Here is a 22,563-nt window from a genome sequence, read left to right as displayed (position 1 = left end):
CATTCCATTGTAGATTTTGCTTTATGTTTTGGATCATTGTCTTGTTGGAAGACAAATCTCCGTCCCAGTCTCAGGTCTTTTGCAGACTCCATCAGGTTTTCTTCCAGAATGGTCCTGTATTTGGCTCCATCCATCTTCCCATCAATTTTAACCATCTTCCCTGTCCCTGCTGATGAAAAGCAGACCCAAACCATGATGCTGCCACCACCATGTTTGACAGTGGGTATGGTGTGTTCAGGGTGATGAGCTGTGTTGCTTTTACACCAAACATAACGTTTTGCATTGTTGCGAAAAAGTTCAATTTTTTGGTTTCATCTGACCAGAGCACCTTCTTCCACATGTTTGGTGTGTCTCCCAGGTGGCTTGTGGCAAACTGTAAACGACACTTTTTATGGATATCTTTAAGAAATGGCTTTCTTCTTGCCACTCTTCCATAAAGGCCAGATTTGTGCAATATACGACTGATTGTTGTCCTATGGACAGAGTCTCCCACCTCAGCTGTAGATCTCTGCAGTTCATCCAGAGTGATCATGGGCCTCTTGGCTGCATCTCTGATCAGTCTTCTCCTTGTATGAGCTGAAAGTTTAGAGGGACGGCCAGGTCTTAGTAGATTTGCAGTGGTCTGATACTCCTTCCATTTCAATATTATCGCTTGCACAGTGCTCCTTGGGATGTTTAAAGCTTGGGAAATCTTTTTGTATCCAAATCCGGCTTTAAACTTCGTCACAACAGTATCTCGGACCTGCCTGGTGTGTTCCTTGTTCTTCATGATGCTCTCTGCGCTTTTGACGGACATCTGAGACTATCACAGTGCAGGTTCATTTATACGGAGACTTGATTACACACAGGTGGATTGTATTTATCATCATTAGTCATTTAGGTCAACATTGGATCATTCAGAGATCCTCACTGAACTTCTGGAGAGAGTTTGCTGCACTGAAAGTAAAGGGGCTGAATAATTTTGCACGCCCAATTTTTCAGTTTTTGATTTGTTAAAAAAGTTTGAAATATCCAATAAATGTTGTTCCACTTCATGATTGTGTCCCACTTGTTGTTGATTCTTCACAAAAAAATACAGTTTTATATCTTCATGTTTGAAGCCTGAAATGTGGCAAAAGGTCGCAAAGTTCAAGGGGGCCGAATACTTTCGCAAGGCACTGTATGGAGCATTTACTGTTTTATTCAGGTTTTTCAAGTGCTGGTGACAAATCATGCATTCCAATTTCTTGTTTAGCTCGTAATGGACACATATTTTTTAAAAATTGGGAGGTTGTACTGATTGTGATGAGCTAATGCTATGCTATTTGCCAGCTATGTGTGGCGCCATGTTTGTTGACATAATACAATGCGTTTTGGCTGTCAGACCAAAGATGTTATAACAAAATGAGGTGAAGGGATGGTTCACTCGACTGACTTATGGTGCTTTCAATACAACTGGGAACTCTAAAAAGAATACGAGGTCAAATCATGACGTCAGTGATCTTTAGGTTGGAAAGTCGGAGCTCTAGAAAGAGACAGAGTTGTATGACCTTTCAAAACAATTTTTCCCAGTCTGAGCTCTTTTTTTTCTCCAGAGTTTCCAGTTGTCGTGAACGTACTGAAATCGGAAGTTGTAGATTTCTGAGTTCCCAGTTGATTTGAACGCAGCATCAGATTGTAACTATGGTACCTCAGGGTTGCCAGCTCAGACCCCCTTTCCATGAGTTGTATTTTTATTTAGCTTATCAACTTATCCTGTGTTTGCCCCCCATTTATTGTTAAATCCCCCATCATAGTAATATTTCCTGCATCGTATGACCCTAAGATACCTTCCCCCATTTCTATCCTCCATGGACTTGAAATCCCCCCAAAACCCCTCTGAAATGGTTTCAACCATATCTGGCAACCCTGTTTAGCTTTCACGCTACAGTTAGGCTAGGCAGTAGGCTTGTATTTGAGGTGATGATAACATTTTATTTATCTTTGTGATTTGTCAAGAACTGTAAACGACTTGTCAAGTCATGTGCTCCGGTACTTGTACACACTGTAACAAATACATCAAAGATTTCAAATATGCTGCTTTTCCTTCACTCTGCGCTCCAACTCATCCCAAATCATCTCAATTGGGTTGAGGTTGAGTGATTGTGGAGGTTACTACATGATTCCATAGGTGTTATTTCATAGTGTTGATGTCTTCACTATTATTCCACAATGTAGAAAATAGTAAAAATAAAAACCCTTGAATGAGTAGGTGTGTCCAAACTTTTGACTGGTACTGTATTTGCGATGGTACACAGCAGGGACCACTCAACAATGATTACAAATATGTAATCGTACGCATCAAATGGTTAAAGATAGAGTTATGTCAACGGCGTGTTCAAAATGGATCAGATTGGAAACAACACGGTGTGAAATCGCTACAGCAACAGAGGGTTAGGAAAGGCCTTTGCTCACCCCCTTTATGTGTGTGTGTGTGTGTGTGTGTGTGTGTGTGTGTGTGTGTGTGTGTGTGTGTGTGTGTGTGTGTGTGTGTGTGTGTGTGTGTGTGTGTGTGTGTGTGTGTGTGTGTGTGTGCGCACATGATGGATTACACAGAGATGGATTGGGACGGGAGTGTGTGACATTGGTAGTAGAGGTGTGTGTGGGTGGGGGAGGGGGGTGTACTTCATCCACTGTGGGTTTTCTGGAAGCTCATGAAAGGAAATGAGCCAAAGAGCTTAAGGTCTATTTTCTCCTGTCAGGTCTCATTCATTTGACGAAGCCTTTTACTTCCAACCGCTCCTTGGTCGCAGCCACAAATCAATCCAACGACATCATGTGAACAACTTGAAAGACACCAAGGCTAGTGTTGTGGACTAAAGGCACAGTCCGTAGGTTCTGTGAAATGGAAACCTACATTTGAGTCAAAAAAGGATATTCATATGATAGGTAAGATATACAAAACCTTGCAGAGAGCCTTTCTAACAGACAATCTCTTGTAAACTACTGGAACCAAGACTTAAAAATAACTGATATTGGCACAAGATGGAGGTCATACTGTTAATCCAGTATAAACTAATGTATTGAATGTATTACACAAGAGACAAAATTCACAAATGCTACAGCACAATGGCAGAGTCATGTCTTAAGTGTAAAACTAACAATGACTCAATAGTCCATTGTGCTATTGTGTATGTTTTTTCGCGTTATTTGTAACTTATTTTGTACATAATGTTTCTGCCACCGTGACTTATGACCGAAAAGAGCTTCTAGATATAAGGACAGCGATTACTCACCCCGTACTGAAGAATACTTTCTCTTCAACGGGTCAGAAGGGAAGGATTTACTTCAGACGAGATGAGAGATGGAGGTGCCTTGTAAAAGTGATGTAAAAGAGATGGCGGTATCGAGGACGAAGGTCCAGGGGCCTTGTAAGGATCTGTCGCCGAGAGGGCAATCTACCTTTACCATTGGTTTTATTAGCCAACGTACAGTCAAACGATAATAAAATAGACAAACTACGATCACATATATCCTACCAATGGGACATTAAAAACTGTAATATCTTATGTTTCACCAAGTCGTGGCTGAACAATGACATGAATAACGTACAGCTGGCAGGTTTTAATTTTTTTCGGCAGGATAGAACAGCGGCCTCTGGTAAGACAAGGGGTGGCGGTCTGTGTATATTTGTAAACAACAGCATGAAATCTAAGGAAGCCTCAAGGTTTTGCTCGCCTGAGGTAGAGTATCTCATGATAAGCTGTAGACCACACTATTTATGAAGAGAATGTTCATCTGTATTCCTCGTAGCTGTCTATGTACCACCCCAAACCAATCCTGGCACTAAGACCGCACCCAATGAGCTGTATACGGCCTTAAGCAAACAGGAAAATGCTCATCCAGAGGCGGCGCTCCTATTGGCCGGGGACTTTAATGCCGGGAAACTCATTCGTTTTACCTAACATCTACCAGCATGTTAAATGTGCAACCAGAGGGAAAAAAACTCTAGACCACCTTTACTCCACACACAGAGACCATAACCACAATTCTATCCTCCTGATTCCTCCTTACAAGCAAAAACTAAAGCAGGAAGCACCAGTGACTCAGTCAATAAGAAAGTGGTCAATAAGTGCATCGATGACATCATCCCCACAGTGACCGTACGTACATACCGCAACCAAAAGCCATGGATTACAGGCAACATCCGCACTGAGCTAAAGGGTAGAACTGCCGCTTTCAAGGAGCGGGAGCTTATAAGAAATCCTGCTATGCCCTCTGACGAACCATCAAACAGGCAAAGCATCAATACAGGACTAATATTTAATTGTACTACACCGGCTCCAACACTCGTCGGATGTGTCAGGGCTTGCAAACTATTACAGACTACAAAGGGAAGCACATCCGCAAGCTGCCCAGTGACACGAGCCTACCAAACGAGCTAAATTACTTCTATTCTCATTTCGAGGAAACACTGAAGCATGCATTAGAGCATCAGCTGTTCCGGATGACTGTGTGATCACGCTCTCTGTGAGTAAGACCGGTCAACATTCACAAGGCTGCAGGGACAGACTGATTACCAGGACGTGTACTCTGAGCATTTGCTGACCAACTGGCAAGTGTCTTCACTGACATTTTCAACCTGTCCCTGGCTGAGTATGTAATATTAACAGGTTTCAAGCAGACCACCATAGTCCCTGTGCCCAATAACACTAAGGTAACCTGCATAAATGACTACCAACCCGTAGCCCTCATGTCTGTAGCCATGAAGTACTTTGAAAGGCTGGTCGTGGCTCACATCAACACCATTATCCCAGAAACATTAGACCCACTCCAATTTGCATTCCACCCCAACAGATCACGCAATCTCAATCGCACTCCACACTGCCCTTTCCCACCTGGACAAAATTAACACCTATGTGAGCATGCTATTCATTGACTACAGCTCAGCGTTCAACAACATAGTGCCCTCAAAGCTCATCACTAAGCTAAGGACCCAGGGACTAAACTCCTCCCTCTGCAACTGGATCCGGGCTGCCCCCAGGTGGTAAGGTTAGGTAACAACACAACCGCCATGCTGGTCCTCAACATGGGGGCCCCTCAGGTGTGCGTGCTCAGTCCTCTACTGTACTCCCTGTTCACTCATGACTGCATGGCCAGGCATGACTCCAACAACATCATCAAGTTTGCCAATGACACAAAAGTGGTAGGCCTGATCACCAACAATGATGAGATGTGTGGTGCCAGGACAACAACCTCTCCCTCAACATGATCAAGGCAAAGGAGATGATTGTGGACTACAGGAAAAGGAGGACCGAGCACGCCCCCATTCTCATCGACGGGGCTGTAGTGGAGCAGGTTGAGTGTCAAGTTCCTTGGTGTCCACATCACCAACAAACTATCATGGTCCAAACACACTAAGATAGTTATGAAGAGGGCACGACAAAGCCTATTCCCCCTCAGGAGACTGAAAAGATATGGCATGGGTCCTCAGATCATCAAAAGGTTCTACAGCTGCACCATCGAGAGCACTGGTTGCATCACTGCCTTGTATGGCAACTTCTCAGCCTCTGACCACAAGGCACTACAAAGGGTAGTGAGTACGGCCCAGTACATCATCGGGGCCAAGCTTTCTGCCATCCAGGACCTCTATACCAGGTGGTGTCAGAGGAAGGCCCTAAAAAACTCCAGCCACCCTAGTCATGGACTGTTCTCTCTGCTACCACACGCAAGCGGTACCGGAGAACCAAGTCTAGGCCCAAGAGGTTTCTAAACAGCATCTACCCCCAAGCCATAAGACTTCTGAACAGCTAATCAAAGGGATACCCAGACCCCTCTTTTACGCTGCTGCTCTCTGTTTATTATCTATGCATAGTCACTTTAACTCTACCTACATGTACATATCACCTCAATTACCTCTACTAACCGGTGCCCCCAGACATTGACTCTGTACCGGTACCCCCTGTATATAGCCTCCCTATTGTTATTTTTATTTTTATCATGACACAAGGCGAAACCCAGATGCAGACACAGGGGGCAGGTGGTTGGGGTCTTACAATATTAATTAATCCCAATAGGGTAAGGCAAGAGAATGGTCGTGGACAGGCAAAAGGGTCAAAACCAGTTCAGAGTCCAGAGTCAGGCAGGGGTCAAAACCAGTTCAGAGTCCAGAGTCAGGCAGAGGTCAAAACCAGTTCAGAGTCCAGAGTCAGGCAGAGGTCAAAACCAGTTTAGAGTCCAGAGTCAGGCAGAGGTCAAAACCAGTTCAGAGTCCAAAAGGTACCGAAGGGCAGGCAGAATCAAGGTCAGGGCAGGCAGGATGATCAGGCAGGCGGGAAAGCTGGTTGACTTGACTAACACACAAGATGAACTGGCACAGAGAGAAAGGAAACACAGGGATAAATAAGCGACATCTGGAGGGGGTGGAGACAATCACAGGAACAGGTGAAACCGATCAGGGCATGACAATTTTACTGCTGCTGTTTAATTATTTGTTACTTTTATTTTTAATATTTTATCTTTTTTTTCTTAACTTCTTAAAGCATTGTTGGTTAAGGGCTTGTAAGTAATAATTTCACTGTATTTGGCGCATGTGACAAATACGATTTGATTTGAGTTTGATGAGCAAAAAAAACAATTAAATACATTTTAGTATACGGCTTTAACGGAACAAAATGTAGAAAAAGTAAATGGGTCTGAATACTTTCCGAATGCACCGTAAAATGTACTTTTAATCCGTCTGCCTGCGTATTTCAACACATGGCATATGAGGGTGCAGAGAGATACCCAATGGGTTGGATGAAACTTTTCTCATCAATCATCTTGAGAAAACGTATACTTCAAAACTGGAAATAAACCAATCAACACAATGGAAAGGTCAAATGCTTTATTATCTAAATGTTGAATGTGCGTGGGTGACGGAGAGAAACAAAATGGTCCAGTTTGAGAACTATTGGACTCAGTTTTGTTGGGTTGTTTAGATTATACTACTGGTGTCCCTGAACTCTGTTCTGCTTTGCTCTGCTGTGATCTAGATGTGAGTTGTAGAACAAACAGCTTCGAGGCGTGCAGTCTGTTTCTACTCAACTCTTATCCTCCCCTCTCCTGTTTGGATGCCTGCAGGTGTGTTTGAAAGCAAAAGTGTGTTTTAGTGGCGCATACTGCTTACACTGCTCAACAGATGGCCTCGGAAACTATCTACAGCAGGAGATTGGGATGCTACTGCTTGCTGTCTCTCTCTCTTTTTCTCTCTCTCTCTCTCTTTCTCTCTCTCTCTCTCTTTCTCTCTCTCTCTCGCTCTCGCTCTCTAACATTCTCTCTCTCTCTCACTCTCTAACATTCTCTCTCACTCTCTCACTTTCTCACACTCTCACACTCTCACTCTCTAACATGCTCTCTCTCAAATCAAGGGGCTTTATTGGCATGGGAAACATATGTTAACATTGCCAAAGCAAGTGAAGTCTCTTACTCACTCAGATCTCTCTGTTTCGCTCTCTCTCTTCGCTGTATCAGTAAATAATTCAAAGTGCCAACTTTCCAAAGACTATTATTGTTTTCACCTCATAACTGAAGAATCAGGAAGGTGAGGTGTTAAGTGTTCAGTGGTGTGTGGATGTGTGAATAAATGATGGCCGTGATGGCCGTGTGTTTTTCACCAGTGTCTAACCTGAACAACTTCAGAAAAACAACCACTTAGCCTGATATCCATTAACTACACAAACACAACACTGAAACATAAACGGTATATGTGTAGCAATAGTTTAAATGTGCTGCTAACTGCTAAAATGCTGTTTTAGCCTCACCTCTCCAAATAGTTGGCATTTGCCAAATCCTGTCATAGAAATCATCTGTCATGAATAATGTCTTCACTGATTGGATCAGCTCTTCACTGACAAACTCTCTCTCCCTGTTGCGCTGCATAGATTTACTATAGTAACACTAGAGCCATTCAGTCTGCTCATTGAAACACTGTCCTTGGCGGCTCACTTTATCAGCTACCGTATATAAACATGGCCACAGGCATAGACAGTTCTGAGGGAAGGGACCCCTTAGTATTAAGATTAAGAATATATACTCCTCTGCTGCACGCACGTGCACACACACACCTCTCCCCTTCCTCCATTACCCCAGGTCTAGAGGCATTGACCTGGCTGTGCTTAGTCGTACTGAGCAGGCCATTAATATCAGTCATCAATAGTAATGTCACAGACACAGATAGACACGGTTCTTTATTTATGAGGACAGAATACAGATAAAAACCTGAATATCACACCACTGTATATGCTGAGTTTTTCACCCTTGACCGTTTCAAGAGTGTATCAAGAATGGTCCATCACCCAAATGACATCCAGCCATTTTGACACAACTGTGGGAAGCATTGGAGTCAACATGGGCCAGCATCCCTGTGGAATGCTTCGATACCTTATGGAGTCCATGCCCTGACAAATTGAGGCTGTTCTGGTGGCAAAAGGGGGGTGCAACTCAATATTAGGAAGGTGTTCTTAATGTTTGGTACACTCAGACGAAATGATTAAAGATACTGCAGTAATTCTATAATACGATGCACTTAGGGTAGTCCTATTATGGCAGTGACTGTTTGAGTTTCATTGTGTGTGTGGTTTGGTTTTACTATCCTTGTGGGTAGTAAATGAGGACAATTCAAACAAGTGGGGACATTTTGCCGGCCCCCACAAGGAAAAAGGCTACTTTAGGCTTAAGGGTTAGGTTTATGGTTAGAATTAGGGGTTAGGGTTAGAATTAGGGGTTAGGGTTAGAATTAGGGGTTAGGGTTAGAATTAGGGGTTAGGGTTAGATTTTGAATGGCAATAAATGTTTGTGTCCCCACAAGGATAGTGATGCAAATGTGTGTGTGTGTGTGGGTGGGGGGGCTGCTCTGCCTGTCATCTCGGCTGTATTACATAATCTGTGCTCCTGCCTTCTCAATCCACGTGCAGGGCTCTCAGCTTGGTGCTCTCCATCACAACAACCCTACACGCGCGTGCACACAGATATTTCCAATCCTGTCTAGATTGTGCCTCCAGAGAGCAACTGTAGTTAGTTGGCAACAGTGCTGATGGTTCGTGTTTCACTAGTCTTTAGTTCGGCAGGCTAACACATTCAGGCGACCAGGTTTAAAACTAGTCGGTCACAAACTTGTGGGGAGAGAGATAGATGGCTGGAGCTGAGTGTGCCTAAACTGGTACAAGGCATGGTTATTTTGCATGTTGGAAAATATTTCCTGTATCCAGAGGTTTCTTCCTGTCCTGGATGGTTGCCAGGATACAGGAGGGAGTGACACTTCAGAGGTCCTTTGTTGTTAACTTCCTCCCCCGTTCCTCCCTGTTCCAAAATAGCCTGTAGCTCCTAGCGCTCTATGTGGATGAGCTTCTCTTATCCCCTATCACACGCACACACACACACACCACTGGCATCCCTCACCCAACCCCTTATCCAATCCTACCTAGCCCCACTCCATTACCCCCTAGCCCCTGCTACTCTGCCATATGCATTCACACACACACTCTCTCTCACACAGCTCTCTCACAGTTATGTGGGTGGATCCATGGTAGATAGCAGAGAGCAGCTAGTGTAATCACTGCTAAGGGACCAGGGAGCCAGTCTTCCTTCTCTGTCTCAGGGGTCCATTGCTTCATCTCTCGTTCTTCTCCTCCCTCCCTTCGTTGGGCTGTGTTGCTGAGTGGATGGGGTGGCAGAGAGATGGATGGGCAGATTACTGCGGCTACAAAGGACATCTGAGGGGACTGGGTGGAGTAAACACACACATACACACACACACACACACTGCCTTATTCACAGCTGCTGTTACAACACTAGCCCCAGACCCTTGACGGGTGCGTGTGTGTGTACTGAAAGACAGAGGGCCATAGCACTTAAGGGCTCTCAGGACATCCATAGTCAGGGAGGGAGACTTGGAATGGAACATTTTTGTTTTTGTTTTTATTGAACCTTTATTTAACTAGGCAAGTCAGTTAAGAACAAATTCTTATTTACAATGACGGCCTACCCCGGCCAAACTGTCGCGACGTTGGGCCAAATGTGTACCACCCTATGGGACTCCCTATCACGACCGGTTGTGATATTGCCCGGGATCGAATCAGGGTCTGTAGTGACACCTCTAGCACTGAGATGCAGTGCCTTAGACTGCTGTACCACTCGTGAGCAATGGAACATGCAGTTCGACCTCTGAAGGGAAGGAGATGAGTGCACTTCAGTGTTCTCTGAAAGGAGGGAGTGGAAGGGAACATGCAGTTCGACCTCTGAAGGGAAGGAGATGAGTGCACTTCAGTGTTCTCTGACAGGAGGGAGTGGTGACTTGGAAGGGAACATGTAGTTTGACCTCTGAAGGGAAGGAGATGAGTGCACTTCAGTGTTCTCTGAAAGGAGGGAGTGGAAGGGAACATGTAGTTTGACCTCTGAAGGGAAGGAGATGAGTGCACTTCAGTGTTCTCTGACAGGAGGGAGTGGTGACTTGGAAGGGAACATGTAGTTTGACCTCTGAAGGGAAGGAGATGAGTGCACTTCAGTGTTCTCTGAAAGGAGGGAGTGGAAGGGAACATGTAGTTTGACCTCTGAAGGGAAGGAGATGAGTGCACTTCAGTGTTCTCTGACAGGAGGGAGTGGTGACTTGGAAGGGAACATGTAGTTTGACCTCTGAAGGGAAGGAGATGAGTGCACTTCAGTGTTCTCTGAAAGGAGGGAGTGGAAGGGAACATGTAGTTTGACCTCTGAAGGGAAGGAGATGAGTGCACTTCAGTGTTCTCTGAAAGGAGGGAGTGGAAGGGAACATGTAGTTTGACCTCTGAAGGGAAGGAGATGAGTGCACTTCAGTGTTCTCTGAAAGGAGGGAGTGGAAGGGAACATGTAGTTTGACCTCTGAAGGGAAGGAGATGAGTGCACTTCAGTGTTCTCTGAAAGGAGGGAGTGGAAGGGAACATGTAGTTTGCTTCAATGTCTACTGTGAAGGGCATGACTGTCTCGTATCAGGACATCTGATCTCCCCTTTGATGGGGCAGAAGTGCCCTACATGTGCTGCAGATAGGGTGGAAGGGAGCAGGGAGAGAGTGGGTAGCATCTACAGCATGTTGAATTCTTAGTAGATATTGCCTTGATATTGTTTTGACATTGAAGTGTGAACTTAGAGACATTTGTCATGTCAAAAAATATTTGGGAAGTGTTTTGTAGTTGTAATTCTGCTCAGAACACGAACTTCAGACCCCATTTTCTTCTCCTCGTTTGTTTACTTGTCTGAATAAAAAAATGCAAATGCTGTTTCCATCCAAATTGGGACCAGATTGCTGTAAACACATTTGGCATTCACTGCATACGGATTGTTGTTTTCGCTGTCTGTTGAGTTAAACACACTTGGAAGGCTGTGGATCAGACACTGTTTGAGAATCTAATCTTTATTCAGTATGCCTGTTAGTGTGTTGTCGTTATCTTGTTAGAACTGCTTGGTGAATGTGTCTGTACGTGCGTGTCTGTCTGTCTCTTGGTGCCTGTGGTGCATAGTACAGCCTCAGGCAAAATGAAGCTGGGTTGTATTCAACACATTGGTCTCTCTGCTGCCCTCAGTGTGTGTGGTTCAGAGTGCTTTGACTGAATGTGTTGGTATTTCACTATTAACCAACAGAGGCCAGAGGGCCATTGTTCAAAAACCACAGGTTTCATGTATTTCTCCCCAAGGCGAAATACATTTCTCCCCAAGTCAACACACCCTGAAATCCCGATGAATAACAACAATTCACTCGCTACCCATCGGCTTTCTTCAAATATACAGTACAAATCTTCTGACTGTTTCTTCATAGGAAGGAGTAAAGGCGCTATATCTGACAACAAGGGTATTGAATAACCTCTACTGTGTCTTTGTTAGTGTAGCTTTTCAACTACTCATCGTACTATATGTGTACATGACTCGTCACAAAGCTCTGCTTGACTGAGAGGGATGGATGGACACCTTTATGGGAACTGACAGGAAGTGTCTGTCTCTCTACCATTCTCTCTCTGTCTCTCTCCTTACCATTCTCCCTCTTTTTTTCTCTTCTGTCTCTCTCCCTACCACTCTCTCTTTCAATCTCTCTCTCTCCCTATCACTCTCTCTCTCTTTCTCCCTCTCTCCATCTCCCCTTCATATTCTCTACCAACGTAATGTCTCAGTGTAGTTCTTCCGACCAATACAGCCGTTTTCTCTCTCTCTCTACTTCCCAGCGCCCCTAACCATTACACATGTATTATATTAACCTCTTAACTTTCCTCTTTACTCCTACTCCCATTATACCACTGACAGTTCTCTATGCAAAGGTACTTAGCAGATAAAATACATAAACTAGTCTGTCTTGGAGCTGACAGCCAAGGTATTATTTTCATCTTCAAACTACTGCAATTATTCTGATGAGATGGCAGGTCTACCACTCTCTGAAACGACTATTTTAGTCACCATGGTTACAGATATGGGAGACCTGGTCTCTTTAAAGGAGATATTTTCCACCAAGCTGTGTATTGTGAATCATGTTGTAGTGTCGCTTTGACAATGTCTGTCTGAAAGAAACCATAATTTTTTATTATTATAAACAGTACAGAGATGTGTACTTCACTTGATGAAATCACATACACACACACACACACACACAAACAGACATACACATGTATCTACACACACACAAACACACATACACACATACATCCATACACACACACACATACACACACACACACACACACACACACAGCGTACTAGTTTCACTGTTCATCATTAAGTCATGAGCGTAAACAGCCTGTCTGGTAATGTTCCCATTAAGCTGTAGATCAGACAGCGACACACCATCACTCATCCACTGGCCCAGTGGGGGTACAAACCTTGAGTTGTCTTTCTTTATTTCCCACACTAATCAATCTCTATCAATCAATCTCTCTCTGAACCCCAGCGGTTGCCGGATCGAATCCCAGTGCTGGCGGGGAGTGAGCTGGCAACCGGAGGGTTGCTGGCATCAATATCTCAGTTGCAACCAACCGCTGATGTTCGCTTGAGCAAGGAGCTTAACACCCTAAAAAAATTGCTCATTGGGCGCTGCTCTGTGACTGGCCTGTGCTCCAACCTAATATGTGTCTTTGTATCAGGGGGGGTTGGATGAAAGCAGAAGACACATTTCTATCTTGCGTCTATCTATACTAATAAAGTATATCTTATGGATTCTTCTCAGCAAAAGCATCTTCTCAGTCAATGCAATTGTCTTTGTCTGACACACACATACACAAATGCAACTATCTCTCTCTGACACACTGACAGATTGAATTTGCTCTTCAAGGAAAAACAATATAGTCCTTCAGTCCTTTGACAGATACAAGCTGCTATTGTTCATCTTTTCAATTCATTATTGTGTGAATGCTATTCCAGTAGTGACATATTGGGTTGTCTGGGTGGATGCGTGAGTGAGCATGAATTTTCCTTTTCTCCTAGGGCCTGTTCAGCCATGCCTCTGTTTTACCTCAAGCTCTGCTTATCACCAGGGGAAATGTACACTCGCACTGCCAAAGGACACATTCTGAATATGAACATCAATATGTCTATTTCTTTGTCTTCCATCCTCTTTCTCCTTGTATTGATGTCTCCCTCTCTCAATCTATCAATCCACCATTAACCCTCTCCTCTCCTCCATGGCAGGTTCCAGAGGAGGCCTCTCTGCTGCTTGCGTCCCCCAGGATGCTGCTGCCGTCATCGGGTACTCTGCCTCCCACCACCCCCCTGTCAGTCCACCACCAGATCCAACTGCTACAGCAACAACTACAGCAACAACAGCAACAGACACATGTAGCCGTGGCACAGGTAGGACTGAGACACACACGTTTGTGTATGTTAACAGATGGTGTTTGTAGTACTGTGGTAGGTCTTGTTGTTTGAACTACAGTGATATGGTCATTACCATAACAAATGGTGTTTTAACCTTGTCCCCGGTGTACTGTGTGTTTGTGTGTGGTTCCCTGCTAGCTACCATCTTGTTTGACTTTACTAATATTAACCTTTATGAATCATGTCAACCTTACCTTGTGTGACCTTAACACCAGCTCTTCTACACAAATACACACACACTACACATATGACCAATTATTCACAGCAGAAAAGAGGCTTAATGTATGTACTGTACATCAGTATTGACAAAACACGATTAATACAACATGCATGTTGAACCACTGTCACCTTTACAGTGTATCACTGTAGATACAGGAGAATAGAAAGGTTACAGTTGGGTTACTATTGTATAAAGTAAGAATTGTTTTCAGTGACCTAGTCAGGACGCTTAGGTCATACACTCCCTCACACTCCATCTGTGCGGAATTAACTCTCACTCACTCACTCACTCACTCACTCACTCACTCACTCACACACACAGACACACACAGGTTCACACTGTCAGCCAGTTGGCGAAGCTCCCCCTATTTTCCCTCTATTTACACGCAACTCCATGAACACACTTACACTTACACAACACAAAACCCACATACTGTCAGCGAGTTAGCAACAACCCTGGAGTCCAATGGCCGCAATTTCACAACTGAGCTCCCTTTATTTAACTCAAACTGCTTGAACACACACACACAAGACAATAATTTATTAATTTGACAAAAATCTGAAATCACACTGGATGTATTATACTTTAGAATTTCATTGGGGCATACGTATTTCACTGTACAGCCTTACCTAAGGATTGTAGATCAATGACATGGAGTATCAGTCTACTCAGTGACACCCAGAGAACATTAGCATCGTAGCTCTTATTGCAGGACTCAGAAACCACTGTGAATTGAGGCACATTTATTGTACCAGTCAACCTACTATGTGTATTGAACACTATTCCAGAGGAAAAACAATACAATGTGGATGTTTTGGAGCCTGAAAACTCCTGAGGAGGACTTTGGGGAAAAAGCTAGTTATTTCAATAGGAGAACAACAAGTGGCTACCTAGCTCATACTTACTCACATGTGTTAGGTTCTCATAGTAAAACACTCAACAGACATTGTGAAAGCTTAAACCAAGTTTATTCTGCCTAGAGGGTCAATACAGCTGCATTCAGACAAAAACATTTTCACACAAACACTGATATTTAACCCTTCCTCATAGGCTGAGTCTCCTCCTACCCATCTGTACAAACATCGTTCTTTACTGCTAGGCAGGACACTAGTCATATGGGCCATAAACGTATATTTCTCCCTTAAGGTGACCTGACCCGACCTCAACCACCCCATCACCAATCCATGGCTCTCTCCCCTTATCAATGCCTGCCCCATGTAATCGCTTCCCTGCACTCAACACATTCCAAGCTTAGTTGCACACACTTATATACCTTCCTCCTATAACCAGTAACTTCTGGTGTAGACCCTCTAAACCCCAGCACTCCATCAGTGACATGAATAACTATATTTCCTATTCTCAGAACCCAACACCTGGGTTCCTAAATCATTGCTAAGAATATTGAAAATGACTGCAGTTTCTACTGTTCATGGTTTTCAGGCTGGTTGCATTAGCGCTAGCTAGGTACCAAGCTAAAGCTAGCTAGTTACTCCAAAAGTTGCTGATAACATCTGTATCAAAGATATTTGCAAACATTTTTGATCCTGCTCGTTTGATCCTGATCTAATTTCAAATGCTCACAGACTTTTTCACATTCGGTCGAACAAATAATGCCTTATTACCAACGTGGTAATGTCCAGCTTTGACAGTGATTGTAATGGTGGTGCTGGGCTTGCAAATTCGGCACACACAACATTCTATAATGGAATTGTGTTATTTGACTTGTCAAATTAAAAGCTTATGACGTGTCAAATAGTGTTATTTGAGGTGTATCTTTTTTGACACGCAAAGACCCAAACGGCATTCCATACATCTGAGGCTGTGATGTTGTGATGTTCATTTATTTATCTCTCCAGCAGCGTGTTTGGCCGTGGTTCCCCGAGGAAAGCCCTGCCTCGTCAGATCAAACCACAGACACAGTGTTTTTGGTGTTGAAAGAGAGAATTTTCCTTCTACAAATTCCAGACATGGACATGGGAATAACCCAAACACACACTTCACACAGCTCCAGCTCAACGCTAGATGGGGACAGGGGAATAACCAACCTCAATATTTACATTCTAACCTCCTCTTCCTCCCTCCATTCATCTCCTCCCTTCCAGCCGATGTAGGCCTATTAAGTAAAGATTAGTCCGGCCTCCTCCTGTTGTTATTGGCTAATTGCTGTTTGTATTGTCTTGCTGTTGAAAGTGTAAGGCTTTACACTTGTGGGCCATCAGCGCATTAGATGCAGCCAACAGAGCTTAGGAGTCTTGGCTCTTATCCTGCTTATCTCTGTCCAAACCCCAGCTCACTGCACAGGCATGGATAAACCCATCAGTTCTGCTGCCTGCCCTGCGGCATTAAGACTTTGCCCATAGCTAGTTTCAACTGGCACTTGATGAGTAAGGGGAATTAAAAACCCACTCTGAGGTTAAAAAGAAGACAATAATAAGCTGATTATAAAACACAACATTTGGAAAATAAGTGAAGCAGAGGAAGACGTGACTGCCTTGTGGAAGTCTAGTTCTGAAGGCCTGTGTATGTGCGTGGCTGTGTTTGTGCTTTCTTGCGTGTGTGTGTGTTTGTACTTTCTTGCGTGTGTGTGAGAGACAGGGTGCCCGGGTAGCTGGACCTGATTGAAAGCACCCCTCTAACCCCTGTCTGCCAGTCCAGTCAGTTGATCGCCCTGAGAGGGTGATGATGTCACGACTGACTTTGTGCAACAGACAGTAAGGAAGAAAATATTATATTTTATCTCCGCCAATCAGGTGTCAAGGTGGGTCAAGTATATCACTTCCATTTAGCCTCAGAGGGAGGGCCAGGACTGGATAACGATCGGCCCAGTTAGGTTGGGACAGTGCCAAATCTCTGAGACTGAAAGGACTTCTAACCAAAGTGCTGACAATAGCTGAGAAGTTTGAAGTTAGCTGCTCCATGAAAGCTCACAATCATTGAGAGTTGAAAAGAGAGAAAAATAGGAAAGGATGAGAGCGGGAGTGGAGGAGAGAAGAATCATTAACATAATCAGTGAAGTGTGAATACTTGTGTTTGATGAGACTCTCACACTGCAGAGCAGAACCTTTTTAGTTTTGGTGGCTAATGAGATTTAATCTACACACTGAATGAAAATGTAAAGGCAAAGTGTAAAGTGTTGGTCCCATATGTTATGAGAGGAAATAAAAGATCCCAGAAATGTTCCACAGGCACAAAACACTTATTTCTTGCAGATTTTGTTCACAAATTTGTTTACATCCCTGTTGGTAAGAATTTCTCCTTTGCCTATAGAATCCTTCCACATGACAGGTGTGACCTATCAAGAAGCTGATAAACCAGCATGATAATTACACAGGAGCACCTTGTGCTGACAACAATAAATGGCCACTCTAAAATGTGCAGTTTTGTCACACAACAGGATGCCACAGATGTCTCAAGTTTTGAGGGAGCGTTCAAATGGCATGCTGACTGCAGGAATGTCCACCAGAGCTGTTGCCAGAGCATTTAATGTTAATTAATGCAGACCACATGTATGGTGTCGTGTGGGTGAGCCATTTACTAATGCCAGCGTTGTGAATAGAGTTCCCCATGGTGGCAGTGGGGTTATGGTATAGGCAGGCATAAACGACGGACAACGAACACAATTGCATGTTATCGATGGTAATTTGAATGCACAGAGATACCGTGATGTGATCCTGAAGCCCATTGTCGTGCCATTCATCCGCCACCATCACCTCATGTTTCAGTATGATAATGCAAGGCCCTACTTTTTTTAAGGTATCTGTGACCAACAGACGCATATCTGTATTCCCAGTCGTGTAATCCATAGATTAGGGCCTAATGAATTTATTTCAATTGACTGATTTCCTTATATGAACTGTAACTGTAACAAAAACACTTAGGTTGGTGTGCTTAAAACTAGTTTTTCAACCACTCCACACATTTCTTGTTAACAAACTATAATTTTGGCAAGTTGGTTAGGACATTACTTTGTGCATGACTCCAACAATTGTTTACAAACTGATTATTTCACTTAATATTTAATTCACGGTATCCAAATTCCAGTGGGTCAGAAGTTTACATAAACTAAATTGACTGTGCCTTTAAACAGCTTGGAAAATTCCAGAATATTATGTCATGGCTTTAGAAGCTTCTGATAGGCTAATTGACATAATTTGAGTCAATTGGAGGTGTACCTGTGGATGTATTTCAAGGCCTACCTTCAAAATTAGTGCCTCTTTGCTTGACATCTTGGGAAAATCAAAAGAAATCAGCCAAGACTTCAGATAAAATATTGTAGACCCACACAAGTCTGGTTCATCCTTGGGAGCAATTTCCAAACGCCTGAAGGTGCAATGTCCATCTGTACAAACAATAGTACGCAAGTATACACACCATGGGACCACGCAGCCCTCATACCGCTCAGGAAGGAGACGCGTTCTGTCTCCTAGAGATGAATGTGCTTTGTTGAGAAAAGTGCAAATCAATCCCAGAACAACAGAAAAGGACCTTGTGAAGATGCTGGAGGAAACAGGTAAAAAAAGTATCTATATCCACAGTAAAATAAGCCCTACATCGACACAACCTGAAAGGCCGCTCAGCAAGGAAGAAGCCACTGCTCCAAAACCGTCATAAAAAAGCCAGATTACAGTTTGCAACTGCACATGGGGACAAAGATCAGAGGATATTTCTCCAAAATGTATGGTCTGATGAAACAAAAATAGAACTGTTTGGCCATAATGACCATTGTTATGTTTGGAGGAAAAAGGGTGAAGTACACCATCCCAACCGTGAAGAACGGGTGGCAGCATCATGTTGTGGGGATGCTTTGCTGCAGGAAGGACTGGTGCACTTCACAAAATAGATGGCATCATGAGGGGAAAAATTGTGTGGATGTATTGAAGCAACACCAAGTTAAAGCTTGGTCATAAATGGGTCTTCCAAATGAACAATGACCCCAAGCATACTTCCAAAGTTGTGGCAAGATGGCTTAAGGACAACAAAGTCAAGGTATTGGAGTGGCCATCACAAAGCCCTGACCTCAATCCTATAGAACATTTGTGGGCAGAGCGTGTGCGAGCAAGGAAGCCTATAAACCTGACTCAGTTACACCAGCTCTGTCAGGAGGAATGGGCCAAAATTCACCCAACTTATTGTGGGAAGCTTGTGGAGGGCTACTCTAAACATTTGACCCAAGTCAAACAATTTAAAGGCAATGCTACCAAAAACTAATTGAGTGTTTGTAAACTTCTGACCCACTGGGAATGTGATGAAAGAAATAAAAGCTGAAATAAATTATTCTCTCTACTATTATTCTGACATTTCACATTCTTAAAATAAGGTGGTGATCCTGACTGACCTAAGACAGGAAATTTTTACTAGGATTAAGTGTCAGGAATTGTGAAACTGAATTTAAATGTATTTGGCTAAAGTGTATTTGAACTTCCAGCTTCAACTGTATATTTTTGTTCAGTTTAAAAACACACACACACACACACACACACACACACACACACTCTGTCTCTCTCTGCCTGGCTGCGTAAGCTACATGAGGATTATCCTGAACTGGGTGGTAATAGAGTTGTACATCCTCTGGTTCTTGTAGGAACATCACCTCAACACTAAGTCGTTGATTGAGAGGGACCCCCCTAAAACTATGTTTCAGCCTGTTACAGTTCATTAGAGACGGTCATTATTGAGCCATCTATATTACTTTATTTTTTTAATTATTATTTAACCTTTATTTAACTAGGCAAGTCAGTTAAGAACAAATTCTTTAACTTTTTCTTTCTTTCTTTCTCTTTCTCTCTGTCTCTCTCATACAGAGACAAATTTAGTCTTTCTGTGCTCTGTGTTATTATTCAGGCTGCGTTCCCCATCACCACAGAGCAGCGTTTTTGTAGCGCGTCTCACAGAACTTCAGAAGTCACGTCTTGGACAAATGTGACACCTTCCTTCTCCCAAGACCTTTAGGACTAAACTCAGTTTAGCTTTCACACTTTGATCAGTACAGCATGTCTTCTCCTCAGAGTCATGTACCTCAGCCCCCATATCGCATGCTGTGTCCTGGCGGTGCTTGAGGTGTCGTACTGCGGTATATTACCCTGACCGCATAGTTAGACTGACTGGATTTACAGATGAACTCTGAGGGTGATGGCCTGCACTAATGTAGGCTAGATCACTGCCAATTTGTCGCTGTGGAGTGATGATGGAATCTGATCTGTCTTTAACCCTCTTTACCGTCCAGGGGTGGAATGGGGAAGAGGGGAGAGGATGAGAAGAGCTAGGGGGAGAGAGGAGAGTGAAGGGGGCGAAGGGGAGTGTACAGTAAGGGGAAGAGGGGAGGGTGTGGGGTTGAAGAGTGGCTCCATCTTGTGTCTGTATGGTTTAGAGGCTTCTTATTAGACACAAAGTCCTTCAGGTGTTTTTCCCATTCCATCACCATCAACTGTTTGTCTTTACAGTTCTTACATCAACGTTTATTGGTTGCGTACACAGATATTTTGCAGGTGTTATGGCAGTGAAATGCTTATGTTTCCAACAGTGCAGCAATATCTAGCAATACAATAACAATACACACATAATCGTAAACTAAAAAAATAATGACAATATCAGAACGATCATGTCAGAGTCCAGACAATAAATACTGTATATGAACAGAAAAGGTGTGTACAGAAGCAGTAGTTATCTAGGATGAGTCATGAAGAGAATACAGTATATGTATAAGGTAGTTAAAACAGTATGTAAACATTATTAAAGTGACTGGTAGCCGGCTAGTGACTGTGTCTAAGGTTCAGGGCAGGGTACTGGGCGGAGGCCGACTAGTGATGACTGTTTAACAGTCTGATGGCCTGGAGATAAATCAAAAATCTAATCAACTTTTGTTTGTCACGTGCAGAATACTTACTTTCCTTTCCTTACTTGCAAGCCTTTAACCAACAAGGCAGTTCAATACATAGTTTATTTACTAAATAAACTAAAGTAAAAAAAAATGTTTTGTTAAAGTAACACAATAAAATCACAATACCGAGTCAATGTGCAGAGGTACAGATTAGTCAAGGTAATTTGTAGATGTAGGTAGGGGTAAAGTGACTATGCATAGTGTTACGGTGAGTGAATGAGGACCCAAAAGCGAACTAACTTAAACAGAGCTTCTTTAATAACCAAACATAGGTAGGCTCAGATAGACCGGCAGATTCCGACAGGACAGGACAAGGTTACAGCAAACATGACGATAGTCTGGCTCAGGCATGAAACACAACAAACAAGAATCCGACAAGGACAGGAACAGAAACAGAGAGAGATATAGGGACCTAATCAGAGGGAAAAAGGGAACAGGTGGGAAACGGGGTGAATGGGTAGTCAGAGGAGACAAGGAACAGCTGGGGGAAAGCGGGGGAGAAAAGGTAACCTAACAACGACCAGCAGAGGGAGACAGGGTGAAGGGAAAGGACAGAGACAAGACACAACATGGCAGTACATGACAGTACCCCCCCACTCACCGAGCGCCTCCTGGCGCACTCGAGGAGGAAACCTGGCGGCAACGGAGGAAATCCTCGATCAGCGCACGGTCCAGCACGTCCCGAGAGGGAACCCAACTCCTCTCCTCAGGACCGTACCCCTCCCAATCTACGAGGTACTGGTGACCACGGCCCCGAGGACGCATGTCCAAAATTCTACGGACCCTGTAGATGGGTGCGCCCTCGACAAGGATGGGGGGGGGGGGGGGGGGAGACGAGCGGGGGCGCGAAGGACGGGCTTGATGCAGGAGACATGGAAGACCGGGTGGACGCGACGAAGGTATCGCGGAAGAAGAAGTCGAACTGCGACAGGATTAATGACCCGAGAAATACGGAACGGACCAATGAACCGCGGGGTCAACTTGCGAGAAGCCGTCTTAAGGGGAAGGTTCTGAGTGGAGAGCCAAACTCTCTGACCGCGACAATATCTAGGACTCTTAGTTCTACGCTTATTAGCAGCCCTCACAGTCTGCGTCCTATAACGGCAAAGTGCAGACCTGACCCTCTTCCAGGTGCGCTCGCAACGTTGGACAAAAGCCTGAGCGGAGGGGACGCTGGACTCGGCGAACTGAGATGAGAACAGCGGAGGCTGGTACCCGAGGCTACTCTGAAAAGGAGATAGCCCGGTCGCAGACGAAGGAAGCGAGTTGTGGGCGTATTCTGCCCAGGGGAGCTGTTCTAACCAAGACGCAGGGTTACGAAAAGAAAGACTGCGTAAGATGCGACCAATAGTCTGATTGGCCTGTTCTGCTTGACCGTTAGACTGGGGGTGAAAGCCGGAAGAGAGACTGACGGAAGCCCCAATCAAACGGCAAAACTCCCTCCAAAATTGAGACGTGAATTGCGGACCTCTGTCCGAAACGACGTCTGACGGAAGGCCATGAATTCTGAAAACATTCTCGATGATGATTTGTGCCGTCTCTTTAGCAGAAGGAAGCTTAGCAAGGGGAATGAAATGAGCCGCCTTAGAGAACCTATCGACAACCGTAAGAATAACAGTCTTCCCCGCTGACGAAGGCAGTCCG

General features: G+C 44.1%; 1 protein-coding gene across 1 annotated transcript in view; it reads left to right on the top strand.

The window, feature by feature from the left end:
* The window catches only part of LOC139409382 (carboxyl-terminal PDZ ligand of neuronal nitric oxide synthase protein-like), a 170,725-nt gene that overhangs the window by 112,080 nt on the left and 36,082 nt on the right, over window positions 1–22,563 (top strand). Inside the window, exon 8 of the mRNA XM_071154462.1 lies at window positions 13,637–13,798. Within this exon, the coding sequence (XP_071010563.1) occupies window positions 13,637–13,798 (162 nt within the window). The remainder of the gene's footprint in view (window positions 1–13,636; window positions 13,799–22,563) is intronic.

This window comes from Oncorhynchus clarkii, chromosome 5 (genome assembly GCF_045791955.1).
Source record: "Oncorhynchus clarkii lewisi isolate Uvic-CL-2024 chromosome 5, UVic_Ocla_1.0, whole genome shotgun sequence".
Taxonomy (NCBI): Eukaryota; Metazoa; Chordata; class Actinopteri; order Salmoniformes; family Salmonidae; genus Oncorhynchus; species Oncorhynchus clarkii.
Note: the sequence above shows the minus strand (reverse complement) of the source record. Positions and strands in the feature narration are given on the sequence as shown.